The 14636-nt window shown below is 39.6% G+C and overlaps 1 protein-coding gene across 1 annotated transcript in view; it reads right to left on the reverse strand.

Moving 5' to 3' along the window:
- Positions 1-3479: 3479 nt before the first annotated feature.
- Positions 3480-14636, reverse strand: part of LOC113230918 (protein bicaudal D) — a 29702-nt gene continuing 18545 nt past the window's right edge. Inside the window, exons 5-12 of the mRNA XM_026465028.1 lie at positions 12845-13008; positions 11779-11922; positions 11159-11411; positions 10763-10903; positions 10519-10698; positions 7665-7922; positions 5902-6068; positions 3480-3554 (exon numbers count right to left, since the gene is read on the reverse strand). Coding sequence (XP_026320813.1) covers positions 3480-3554; positions 5902-6068; positions 7665-7922; positions 10519-10698; positions 10763-10903; positions 11159-11411; positions 11779-11922; positions 12845-13008 — 1382 coding nt within the window. The remainder of the gene's footprint in view (positions 3555-5901; positions 6069-7664; positions 7923-10518; positions 10699-10762; positions 10904-11158; positions 11412-11778; positions 11923-12844; positions 13009-14636) is intronic.

Genomic DNA, 14636 nt, shown 5'->3' on the forward strand with positions numbered 1-14636 from the left:
ATCAAAACCGCACCCATAACAAAAGTGAACTGTGTACGGGAAGTTACGGTACATGCATATGCGTGCTGAACAGTGGTAATTGAACCTAATTTAAACTACAGATTAAAACGAATCTTTCAAAAATTGGGAACATACATGCTACGAGTTGTCCAACTTTAAATCATGTTGCAAATTGCAATACAAAGTAAAGTAGTGGGCATTTCATATAACTTGATCTTTAAATAATAAAAAATCGTAATCAATAGTTTCTCTATAATATAATATTATGTAAAATAATATCTATGCTAAGCAAAACAAGTGATCTAAAGTTGAAGATATATTATTTGGTTAATCGCTCTGTATACCACCACCTTAGGGCAGCAGACATCGAGCGACTCCTTGCTGCCAATAATATGAAGGCAGAGAAAAAATGCATACAAAATTTCTTCACCAGAGGAAAATGCATTAGACGTACAATCGGTTTTTTTTTACCTTTCTAAAGTAATCAACCTGAGATCATTATCACCATTATTACGTCACACATTGGTGTCAAATTCATTTGGCAAGTTAGAAGGTAGCGTTGGTCCACATATATAAAGATGGTAAAGATGTCAATGCTTATCGGATTAGTTGACTGAAGCAAAACAAGTAAATTAAGCGCCCTTCGCTACTAACCAATTAAAAATATTATCCCAAATTCCAGGCACAATTAGATAAATATGCATTTTTTCTAAACCGTTCACATAGTCAGTTAAACATTTAACAATTAACAACTTCTGAAATAAATATAGTGTAAATTAATTTCAAGATGTCAAAAATATGTTAAGTAGAATAGTTAAATAAAGCTAAACATAACAATGTCAAAAAGGACGATAAGTAAGATGTAGAGATGATTTGATTTATATAAATATTAGATTTATTCTGCTGCACCTATAATTCATGGCAAAATATATGACGACGGCGCATCTAGCTGCTTAAACATAATAAGCTAGTGTTGCGAAAATATCGACAATCGATCTTAAACAATAACAACAATATCGATAGTATCAGTAGATTAAGAACAGATACTAATATTAAGATACTCTGCTGCTGTAATAAGTACGGCTTAATTTGAGCGTTGATATGATTGAACGCATTTTCGATATTTTTAGTTTCAAGTCATTAGTCTATCGATTGGTCCACATTCCTTGCAACACTATAGATTAAATTCGATTTAATATTATCATAGGTCCTTATACAAATATCACGTGTGAGCAGCTAAATACGCCGAAGTAACAGTGACTAGACATAATACAAAACGATGTCTGCTGCTAAGAATGAAAAATATAATACTTAAGAAAATAATACTAAACACTAATATTGGTAAGTCCATCGATTAAGTACGAATAAGTGCTCTATAGAAGCTAGCTATAATTATTCTAAAAACAATAAATGCAAGGCTATGGTCCTGGGCGGCGCGCGCGTCTTTGAGACAAGGGCCGCGTGCCGCCTTTTGAGCTATGCAAACAAATTATGCTACAGTAGGCATTAATATTGCATATGAATTCCATCGAGAAGGGCTCATGGATAACCTACGAAGTATACTTGAAAGTTAATATTAACTAGCTCTATATCTAAAACCAGTAAAAATACCTACGAAGGGCGAGTGCCCACTACATGGAACGGTTGAACTAGCCTAATACAGACACTAGGAGAGAAACGACTACGTCATCGAGCGCCTGACCTAGCGTGGAAGCTGCCTTATCACATCCGATAACGTAAATAAACAGTAACACTCAATAATATTTTGTAAATTTTGTCTTATTATTAGAGAGCTGGTCGACTCTGAGCATGTTTTGAGCAACCTGGAAGTTGAGTTATTAACGTATTTCACGCAAAACGTCTAACGTCGTCTTTGACATTTAATTAGGCTTTTATTATTGACATCCCGTACAATGTTGTTTACTATTTAATTTGTAAACTTTGTTTTTGTAATTTTGCAAAAAAAAAATATTAAAAATTCATTTACAACCCGACTCTTGTTAAAAATATCACGAAATTATACCATAACAACAAAGTCAAAAAGGCGACGTGATACGTAATGTGAAATACCTGTTTTAGCATTTATTATAAATTTGGTCGTTTGATTACAAAGGAGAGGACGAATTTAAAATGTATTGAGACCGACCAGCTGTTGGACAAGAAATGGACGCGTGTGGACGAGGCCACAGGACGGCAGACTGTGACTACACTGGCCGTCAATTCTATTCAATCTTGGACATTCACCACTCACTTCTTCATAAGTACTTACATCACTTATAAGCTGCGAGACAAAAGTCAAAGGACAGGTTGCCGAATTAACTTTGACATTGGCTTGAAAAACTGCATCTCTATTTTTTGGTGAAACATGAGACGCGTGTGCCGCGACATTCGTCCTTAAGTGAATATGTAGCTTCATGTAGAATTGACAGCGAGGTAGCTCGATGGTCGCGGATCGCAAGACCGGCTCCGAACTACGCCAGTGTCTAAGTCACAACAACAAAAATAAGGAAATACTACAAACACTAGAACAAGATGGACGAAAGTGGGCCAGAGGGCCACAACACAACAAACATATCAACTAGAACAGATTACATAGTCTCTGCGCACACAATGGATGGACGTCGATGATTAATTTTTAGAAATTTTCAATTTTCTGGACGTACTAAACATTCGTATTGAGTAGAGGTTTGTTTTTTAACATTACACTAATCGTTAAGATTCCGTCAAACATGTATATCATAAAAAATAATGTCACACGGTTTTATCATAATTCCTGTTTCACCACAGAAATACACAATATTGTAAAATCTGCCTCTCACATGGGATACGTCGCCGCCGATCGGCAGCGGCGCTAAATTCATTCGCGTTACAAAATATAGTGGTCCTAATACAAAAATACTCGTAAATCGATTCCATGACGCGCAATAGATTCATAATTAGAGGATTTTATCAAAATATTTCGTGTGTAAAGTGCATGGGGTGATTCAAAATAGACGTCGCAACGATCGGGATCGAAAGAAGACAGTTAACAGTCGACGCGGTAGCTAACGTTACGAAGATAAGCGCCCGTGTGACGGCGCTCCGCCATAAAATCAGTCAACTTTAAATATAACACCAACCGTTTAACTTAAGGGAGGCACCCTCGGCGTAAAGTTTAACTTTGTTCGTCCAGCGCAGGATGCGCGAGGCGGGCGCGCGCCGCCGCCCTGCGCCATTGCACAGTTTGACGGTTCGGGCGCGGCGACGCGCACGGCGGGTTCGCGCGCCCGCCCGCGGGCCGGGTCCGCCGGCGCTACCGGTTCGATTCTTACATTACTTTTACAAAACGTACAAACAACAATTGAGTTCTAGGAGCCACAATCGGACAATGTTCGCTACAGCGGGATGGCGCGGGGCGCGCGGGGCGCGGGCGGCGGGGGCTCGTGCGCCAGCAGCGCGCGCAGCGCCGCGGCCGCGGCCTTGAGCGCCGCCACCAGCCGCTAGAAGTCGCGCGGCCGCGTGCGCGGCGCGCCCGCCGCCTTGGGCACGCGCCGCGTGCGCATCTCGCGGTCCACCTGCGTAACGCAAAAATACCTTTTCACTTCTCATGCTCTTAAAGTTCGTGTTTGTGCTGGGTGTAGGCTGCATAAAATAGGATTTTATGCTCTAGTGCATAAAATAAAATTGTCATTTAAGAACGAGGCAACGACGCCTGCGACAACAGCCACGCACACTAGAACTTTATAAAGTTTTACTTTTGTTTTTTTAATCCGTGTTATATTACAAAATTAGTATAAGTAGGCAATAGTAATTCTAATAAGTTATAAAAAAGAAATGCATAAAAAATAAAAGCTTGTAAAATATAACTGAGCATTATGTAGTCCGACCTGAGTCACGTGATTGCTGTTTAATTTCCTCGCAATCGAAGTGAAAAGCAGTGTATAACTCGTTCATAAAACTCATTTTACCCTCGACTTAAGTATCCACCCTCGCCTGCGACTCGGATGGATATACTCGTCTCGGGCGAAATGAAGCGTTTTACTATTATCTACGCACATATCATAAACCCTCTATGATGTGTTCAAAAACCGCAAATTACAACCAGCATAAAGGTAAACTGTTTTATTAGAACAAATTTCTTATCTGTGAAAATGTTATTATTGCTTCATAATAACATAAAATTCTATTTTATTTGAATGTCATATTCAAATTTCGAACATGTCTGAAAAATAAAACAATTGGATTCGACCTCAATTCTTATTATCAGTGGAGATGAAGTTTTATTCAAAATTAAATGTCAATAGCAAACAATTTTGACTTTGAAACAATTTCACACGCTACTTGATATCGAACGATATGATAGTTGGGGCCGAATCTAGTTTGTCTACGAATTAAAAACAACTACGATTGTGTGACATGCTTGAGGAAAGTTTTTATTTGCCGCCACTTCGCCAGTCGTAACATGCGATTCCTGAACACACCATAGAGAGCTTATAATATGTGTATAGATAAAGCAGTGTATGTAACTGTACATAATTAGACATTAAAACACTCGTGTGATGTTTTCATGAAACCCACGCTCGTATGTGCCTTTCATTATATAACAGTCACATAAACTACTATTCTCAGGCGATCGTGTAGCTTTTATTATAAGTCTTTATGATATATTTGTAAATTCCTTAAATACATTTAAGAAAAAAGTAGCAGCACCGACATTTTAGTGGTTCTAATGCATATTTTTATTATATTAATATGCTTGGGTCTGTCATGTAATTTTGGTAGTATATAAGTAAATATTTTGTATCCGTCACATATTTATGTTATATGTGTTAATGTATTATATTATATCTATAGATCTATTTTTATGCAGTGTTCTTAGATAATTGTTCGTATATGACTGTTTGTTACCTGAATAAATAAATAAAAATAAAATAAGTAACATTCGCAGTCAATTTACCGCGTGTTTCACAATCGACGACAATTATCACCACCCCGAATAAAATTACGAAGTTCGAAGTGTATTTGAATTGTGATTGGACACTAATAGCATAAAGTAATAAATAAGACAAGTAGTGTAATGCGCCTCTCGGAGCGTAAGGTTGTCACATTTTTATTTTAATTGTACCTACAGTCTGTAAAACATTAAGGTATTCGTCACAGTATTCTCGTGCTATATTGAAATAACCTTATGTTATATGTATATATGTGTTATACGCAGTATTTACATGTTAATATTTTTTATACCAGCAATGCGGATTATTATTTCGTTTATGGAAATATAATCATGAAATAAAAATAAAAATGCGAGTTTGTATATACGTAACGCTACACCTATAAATAAAATCGTTGTAAATTTGACACAGAAAAATATTTTAAACACCCGAGCGAACGCTTCAATTCTGTAATGAATGGGTTGTGAGACCCATGCTATGTGTGCGCCGCGAGATTTTTGCGAATGTCGACACCTCCTACGTAAAGTATCGTAGTGGAAATTGCCAAGTTTACAGGCGAGCTTTTTAAAGTTCTGATTTCACTGAAATGGGCATAACACGTAACTTTAGCATTTCTCAGTTTTATTCGGCAAAGCTCGTTACTCACAGAGTATTACAAAATTCTAGATATCGGTTAGATGATTTATGATGATCTATTAGATGATCACTCTATGAGTAACGAATGAATTCACAACTTCAAAACGCTCCCCTGTAAACTTGGCAATTTCGACATACGATACTTTATGTAGGAGGAGTCGATGTGTCCGTTCACACACGCACGTACACGCATGCACGCTCGCTGCGTGCACACATACAAGCCGCTGCTACATTTGTATGAAGTTAAACTACTTGTCTAATTATACTATGATAGTAGTTCTTCATCATTCGTACAACAACAAAAATAGACGTTGCCCTAGAGTGACATAAATACCTCAAGTTCTTCGAGCCGCTGCGTGAGCGCAAGCTTCTGCTGCACTGCCAACCGCAGCAGCTGGTTGAGCGTCTTCTTCTCCTCCTCGGCGCCAGACAGCGCCGCCGTCAGCTCGTCCACTTGCGTCACGTACTCCTCACACCGTGCCGCGAACATTGCGCGCAAGCCTGCGCAGAAATACATTGTCCACATGTATCAGTATAGATTATATTTGTCATCAAATTACTTTTGCTCCTAACAAATTGTAGGTAGTTTACTGGCAAAAGAAATGTCACCTAAGAATTCGTATCTATAGTCTTTGTTCAATTCATTATGCAGTAAAATATTTCAATCATAATCGAACAAGTATCTAAGTGTAAGGATTTGAAGGAGGATATAAAATTAAGAATATAGAATTCGGAATTTTTTAATTTACTTTTATAGGCCATGTAAAAAAAACCACTAATAGTAAAAGTACACCATGTACTAATACTATGTATAAAAAATCATCACAGTACGAATCACACTATTTTTTATTAGTAACCCAAGCGAAATCGCAAAAAGAACTTTTATTCCAAATAATTCAATTAAACAAACAGCTTTTAATAAGAACTGTTATTTGCAATGTGGTATCACCGTATCAGTTATTTTTAGTAGAATATTTTTTTGTAATTAGCAACTCGGGATAAAAAGAAAGATTGCAATCTGACATCCAGCTTTTCATTATACATAATTTCGTCTGTTTAAAGGTGACATAAGTGACATTTCTATAAAAAGTCTTTAAATAGCTATGGTAAGAAAATCACTATCTGTCTGCAGGTGAAACTCAATGACAAAAAAGCTATAAACTCAACAAATGGTTTTATCTGCAGAAAGCATTGACTTACAAATAAATGGACGACGGGTCTAATACAAAAACCACGAAAAAAATGTCCCAAGTCAACCTATTCGAAATTTAAATTGTTATGTCATCGCAGTATCGCGCTGTCCGTAGAACAAATGAAGACTAAAGCGGAGTGTCGCGCTCTGTATACGATTTTAGCGCCTTACAAGTGCGGACACTTTTTAGCGCGGACCCGACGTCCATATAATTGTAACTCAATGGCAGAAAGATGGTGATTTTCTTACAACAGGTACATAATTTGGAGATTTTTTGCGGATATTCATTCAATTTATTCAATTAGTGAATTGATATGTAGTTGTCACTACAACTGGGCATCACTAAATTGTCTATTCACTATTATATTTATATACGACTTTTTTGACGTTACAACGACAGATTGTTCGTGAATAGTCATGACGTCGAATGTGGACGACTGTCCGTCGTCTGACGATAGTTAAAACAATGACAAGGCGGCTACCGTGAACCGATAAATTGTCGTCACGATCTAGTGGGAACAGCTAGACGCGACAGTCTTTCAACGATAAAATAAAACGTCCACAACAGATAGTCGTGATATGGGAACAGGCTAGACACGACAGTCGCCCAACGATAAATATTTTTTTTTTTCTTAATAGTACCGCACTAGGGAAACCCTGTGTCACGGGTGCCATGGACACATACATAGACAACCACAAATTACAACCAAAATCGCGAGATAAATAAATGTAGGCAATACATATATCTCCCGGCCCGGGAATCGAACCCGGGACCTCTGGGTGGCAGACCAGCACGGTAACTATTCGGCCACGCAGGCAGTTACGACGTAATGGGAACGCGCCCTTAAACCACAAACTATAAAGAGAAGCAATATATTATGACATGGCGTAAAAGTGATACTGACTTGAGAAGGTGGCAGCATCCTCCTTAAGCAGCCGCAGCTCGTTCCTCAGCTTGAGCATGGTCTCGGTGACGATAGTCTTCTCCGTTTCGTACTTGGACTTCAAGTTGGCCAGCGCGACCTCCGCCGTGTTCTTGTTTGACTTGAGCACAGTACGCAATGTAGCTATTTGTTCGCGCTTCGTTGATAACAGAGATTTTAGTTTTATGACTTGTTCTTGAAGCTCTGCTAGTTCCGCGCCACGTTCCTCCGTCTCCATTACTGTGGAAGTAAATAAATGTATAAGTAGAGCAAATGTAATATATATAATAAAGTGTAATAATAAAGTGGAAATAAAAATGTTTTATATCATTTTACTAGGCATATAACAGAATTTTTATTAATACAAAATAGAAATAATTACTACCTATATTTTTAAATTTACTTATATCACTTTTTATTACACTATACTTAATGTAGCAGTCACCAGACTATATTCAAGCACGTCTTCGTGTAAGCAAAGAATTGATGAAATACTGTAAGATAGCATAAAGAAGATCTCTTGCGACGATGCGACTTCTTTCATCGTCATCCCACCTTTTCAATACCTATTTCTCTGGTTCCTGGGCACCTACTTTGAAATTTTGAATCGTTCTTAAATTCCTGTTTCTTCTTCGTCACGTACTATTCTTCTTTCCGTCGCCACTCACTACTACATTTCCGAAGCGAGCATACGTGCTCGCCTTCATATAAAATTCTACCCAGTTACTTATAGGTACCATTGAAAATCATGTAACCGAATTGCTTATAAAGCATAGTATTTCTAGAAAATCAGGCCCTTTTGTGGTAAGTTCCTTTTTACCATAACCTGGATTTAATTTAAGTAGGGAGTGTTTTTAAACGATTGTACCTGTTTTATATCACTGTTTTCATACAGCCTTTACGCCTTTACTTTACCTGTTTTTTTAGGGAAAAAAAAATAGGTAAAAAGGTGGGATGACGATGAAATAGGTCGCATCGTCACAACATAACAATAAATATAATAATAGACTACACTCGTAATTTTATCCAACATTTTTTCGTTCTTGGCTAACTACTAATTTTTTGAAGACGGAGTAAAATGACAGTTGCAGTGTTGCCAGCTATTGTAAAATTTTAAATAGTCACGTAGATGTTGTCGGTCGACAGTTTTATTGACAGATTATGCGAAAAGGTAAAATTTTGCCAAAAATGTTTGAAATTGTGAATGTTACGTCGTTCTAATGATTACTAATTGCGTTATTACCCCATTTGTTCTTATTTTGACTTTTGGCCCACTAGTCTCGAAATCTATTTTTATTCATTTTAACAAGAACATGCAGATTTGATTATTTACATTGAAATAAAATGAGATAAATTAAAAATTGTCTCCTGTTTGTATTTTTAATACATATCGTTCTAAATGGAGTGTATGTAAGTATGAACTTACTAAGATTGACAATTTAAATTAACGTGTGCTCATCAGTTGGGCAAATAATGGGCTAATCATGATTCAAATGAAAAAAAAAGCAGCTGTTTATTACATAAGCGTAACCAACATTCAGTTGATAGTCGATAGAACATTTATCGACTGCAGTCACTAGCTGGTTGTAAGCGAGCAACACTTTCGTCATTTTAGTCCGTCTTAAAAAAGACTGAATATATTAGCCAATAAATGACCAACTACAGATATTTATAAATCTGAAAATCCTTACATAAGCAGTACCACCATTGTTATCACAATATGTACTGCAACATCATAAAACAATTCACAAAGCTGCTTCGTAGCGACTCCCGTACTGTATGAAGTACATTCCCATTCTTCAAAGCATTACTTTGTTTACTACACTTGTAATAAAAATTTCTTTGCATTAACAAGTTTCGCCATACAGTTTGAAGATTCGGTGTGTTCAAACGCTTCTTTTTAGGATAAGGTAAATTAGGTTTTGGAATAACGGTAATAGGGTTCTTTTTCTTCAAATCATAGTTGACTAGTTTCTTGTTATATTTTGACATATTTTCAAAGTAATCTGTGATCTCTTTGACTGTTTTTCCAGCACATTGCCTGTTATCTTGTAAGTTAAATTGTTCTAAGTTGAGAGATTTTATCCTGGCGATTAAGGTGTTGAGTTTTCGTTTGGTATCGATCATTTTTGTTTTGGCGTTGTTTTGATCTTTCGCCTTTTTAAGCGTGTTCAAGTATAAACCCTTTAGCTTGAAAGAGTTTTCGACTTGGGTAGAACCTGGTAACGGGAAGCGGGTGAAAATAAGGCAGGGTCAAATTTTAGTATAGGAAATAAAAATTAGAACAGTAAACAGGATTATTGTAAAATACTAACAACCTTGCAGGATTATATTACCTACTTACATCATAAACCATAATTTTTGTTCCATTACTTGAATAATACATCAGATTTTATTTGCGTACAAAAATGAAAATATTTAAAAAGATCGCTCTCAACGGTGTGCGGTAAAAAAAGAAAGTGCTAGCGTAAATAATACTCTGATGCAAAACGCAAAAGCTGGAATGGGGGGTCGTCGAGGAGAAGGCTTGCACGTTCGGACTTGAATAGAGATCTAAAAACTGTCAGATACTACAAAATTATTTTTTGTAAATTTATGGATAATAAAAAGTCATAGAACAAAAGTTGTTGGTTGGGTGTATGATGTTAGTATAAGTAGCCCTGCTAGGTTGTTAGTATTTAAAACATAACCTTGTATATAATTATTGATCTTGGTTTTAAAAGCGAAAATTCACTAGTTAGCTTTTGACCTTGAAATAGTGGTGCTAGACTCTTGTTATCGCCGACAAGAAAGAAACTAGGTGATGGTCGACAGAGCGGTGTTCGAAAGGACTGACCTGGTTGATGCCTGTTGCGCGAGTCGAGTGCCGTGTCCAGCGCGGCGCGCAGGTGCGTGAGCTGGTCCAAGAGCGTGTCTGCCGAGCGCGCCACGCCGCCAGCCGCCCGCAGCCCCTCCAGCTCGCCCGCCGCCAGCGCCAGCGCCTCGTCCTCCACAACGCGTTCCTCCGACCCTGGTACTGAACGTTGGTTGGTCAGAGATGACGTCACCCAGTGGCACCTGCCGCTCGGGCCATCGCTTACCGTGGGGCTGGCCGGCGTGCTCCAGCAGCAGCCGCTCCGGCTGCGTGCCGTTCACGGCGCACACGTGGTGGTAGATTTGCGCGAGAGTCTCCGCGGCCGACGTCAGCGCCGGCGCCGCCGTCGCCAGGGCGCGGCCCGCACCTGTAAATGAAGTATTTCCGTTAGCTGTTCATATTTTTACATCGTTTCTTTTCCTTTCGCATTTTCTGATATAGAGCTCCTTTTTGACAACCTACAATGAATTCTAGATGACGAAATTAACACTGGGAACACATCCCAGAAAACCCGCACCAGTAGTACTGGGATTGAAATCTCTTCAGGAAGCATATTTTGAGTTCGAGTCGCCTTTATAGCTAGTAATTATTGTGTGTCCACTTGAGAATAGCTAAAACTTACCTCCAGCCAGTTGCCGCAACAAGTCGGCGTCGGCTTGTAGCGCCTGCGCGCGCACTTCGGCCTCGGCCACCCTGTCGCTAAGCTGCGCCAGCGCATGTCGCTGCACGCCCGCCGCGGTATCGGCCGGTACCGCGCCATTCTGCAGCTCGTGCAGCAGCGCCGCAACCCCCGACAGCTCTCCACCGGACACTCGCCACCACGTTAGCCACTTCGCCGCGCGAGCCGACACCCCACCTTCCACTTTCTCGTCGTCCTGAAACGCGTATCATGGTTTATGCAAACTCAAATAATCTTTATTTCAAAGGTAAGAAAATTACATTCTTTCTATCCATTCGTAAAGCAATAATTAAGCTAAATAAAACTTAAAAAGTTATGTCTAAACGTAGAACATAATATGAGTATGAACGGAGTACAACGTAAATTGAATTTTCATAAATGTATTGTGACCCTCGTGTAAACATGATAATTTCCTTAAAAGTCTCTCTCAAAAACACACTTGCTTCAATGCTGTATGTTTAACTTTAGTTTTACTTCTCTTATGATATTCAGACGTGGTTATAAACCAACCAGAACTGTTCATGTTTTAAATTCATACATAATATGTGCTCTTGAATACTAACCAAGGGCGCACAGTCTCCGTGTAGCGAGTGCAACGCTGTGATCTTGGAAGCTGCTCGAGTGAGGCCGGCGCGCAGGGTAGCCGCAGCTGCGCTCTCTGACTCGGCCGTCTGTTGTGCGGTGCGCATCGATGCAGTTAGCTGGATCTGCAAAAAACAATTGTACATCAATTAAGTTATTGAATGTCACGATATTTGTCCATTATAACATTCAATTATTTCTTGTGAAATTCTTCTCCAATAGTTTCTATAATTATTAAACAAAGATCTAACACTTACAACAAATTCACTTTAATCCAGTTGGATTTGAACCAACGTCTCCCAGCAAACCGTGCCGGACGCTAAGACCAACTAAGCGTATCATCATATCATATCGTATATCAATAGAAGAGGTATTTATCCTCTTTCCGTCTCAATCATATCTAATTTAGATAGCCAATAGCGCGCGCTTATTTCAATTTTATCGCGCGCGTCGCGACTGTCATGCGTAGCCATGCTACGGGGGCTGAACGCTATAACTTAGACCTTTTCAAGGCGAGAGCGAATAATAATAATGCACACACTCATAGCCCCGCATTAGGGAAACCCTGTTTCGCGAGTGCTATGGACACACACATAGACAACCACAAATTACATCCAAACCCACAAGAGAAATAAATGCTGCCATACAAAAATTTCTCCCGGCCCGGGTATCAAACCCAAGATCTCTGCGTGGCAGTCCAGCATGGTAGCCGTTCTGCCACGGAGGCAGTTAGAATATTAATAATAGGCATTATTTAGGTGTGCATGCCCCAACGTCGGCCTCATCGTCACTTTCCATCAGGTGAGATGAATATTTCATCATACATACATACATATATTTGAATTAAAATTACCATATTTACCCTAAATCTTTAATTAAGCTTTGAGTGGCACTGTAACTGTTATGGGTAGGAGTGTCGCTTACCACCAGGCGTTGACTTATTCATCCTGTTACTCGACATCATAAACCGAACTCTTGTAGCTTTTCAACCACTGGTTACAATTTAGTTTCACTTTCTTTTCAATTAACGTATGCTGAAACACTCACATTCTCATTATGTGCCTGTTCAAGCTGCTTCTCCAGACGCGAGATCTCATGTAGGTGCACCTCCGAGAAGAGGTCGGCGTGATGGTCGCCCATGGCCGTCGCCAACTCTGCCGATGTAGATCCGCCGGGCTCTCCTTCGTCCTCTGTGCCGTCTTCTGGCATACCTAGATAAACAAGCAAGTTGTGAAAGAATGTGAGTTTTAAATGCATGAAGGGCATAATTTATATCTCGTTTATTTATGTACACGCAAGTTGAAGAAATGTGCAATAATACAATAAATATATATAGGCCATATTTAACAGGCCTTCAAGGACAAAGCCTTGTCCGAATCCTAGGTCAGGAAGTGGCACAAGATGTTCCGTGACGGAAGGGAAGAGGTGACCGACGAAGCCCGCTGGTCCCGCAGCCTCCCTACAGTCCTGACGTCGCCCCGGCAGACTTCTTCTTGTTTCCCAGCATCAAGTCGAAGCTCAAAGGCAAGCATTGGGGCACAATTAAGGACATCCAAGAAGCTACGACGAGGGCGCTGAAGGACCTACCCGTTGACGACTTCCAGGGGGCCTTCCGGGCATGGAAAACTCGCCTACAAAAGTGCATCGATGCTGAAGGGTGTTATTTTGAAGAGTACTAATGTATGGTACCGATAAGTTCAATAAAAGTATTTTTCCTGAAAAATGTTCGATACTTTTGGGACGGACCAGATACGTCACACGGCGGTTATACTAGAAAGAGTCGTTTTTCTAATTCATAGCCCCAATCAATATATTTTATTTAGTACAACTTATATTAACAGTACTAATAATAAAACATGTAAACACTCAATAAGGTTCGAGTATAAATTATCAACTGTACTATTAACTGAATATGTAAGTCGTGCTCAATCAGGATTGAGTACAATTTACATCAACAGTACAATTAACTAAACATGTAAAAGCGGCTTTCCATGACCCGTGATTTGGATTACGCGCCGTGGGATGAGTGCAGACTCGGACTCTCCTGGGCCAGTCAGATTCGTTAATTGCCGGTAAAATCAAAGGCGCGGCGCGAAAGCATGACAGCTGAAACCTCGGCACCTGTGGCGCGAACGAGTCCGTATAAACAGGCGTGGCGATGGACGGACCGTACGCCTCATAGGCCGTAAGGAATGCTCATTCAGAGTGCAGGTGCGGGCGCGGCAGTGGGTGCGGGTTTGCTGGTCTTGGCGTCTTCCCTTTCACAGCGCTGAAGCGGCTACGAGCGGGCAGATCCACACGTCGAAACCGCAAACAGACGCTAGACGCTAGACCAAGCACTGTGAAAGGTACCGGCAGACCGAGCCAATATAAGCGCCCGCGCCCGCCTCGAGGCAGGTGCCGGCACGGGTGGCCACTATAAACACAAGGAGCGTTTACGTACATTTGCCTTACACGCTTCCGCGCCGGCCGTCACTTTGAATAAGGCCATGTCGTACTCAACGACTATTGAGCTCTACTTACATCAGCAGTACCATGAACCATTGTATTGTATATATTCTATTGTGTGACGGTACATCGTCCCTGCCTATTCCAGTGGGAGACAGGCGTGATAATATTTGTGTATGTAATATATATTTATTTTCGGTAAACATATCTAGCGACACACGTAAGTAAATATTCATCCCCCCTATGAAAAAAGAACGAGAATAAAATATGAAATATGATAATTAATATACATAATGAAATACATACAAAAGTAACCAATAAAATTAATAAAGGTACAATCGTTAGTATGTGTTACACGTAACGAAATAATAATCAAATAATTTCCGTAACC

This window comes from Hyposmocoma kahamanoa, unplaced genomic scaffold (assembly GCF_003589595.1).
Source record: "Hyposmocoma kahamanoa isolate Upper Pololo Valley unplaced genomic scaffold, ASM358959v1 64, whole genome shotgun sequence".
NCBI lineage: Eukaryota > Metazoa > Arthropoda > Insecta > Lepidoptera > Cosmopterigidae > Hyposmocoma > Hyposmocoma kahamanoa.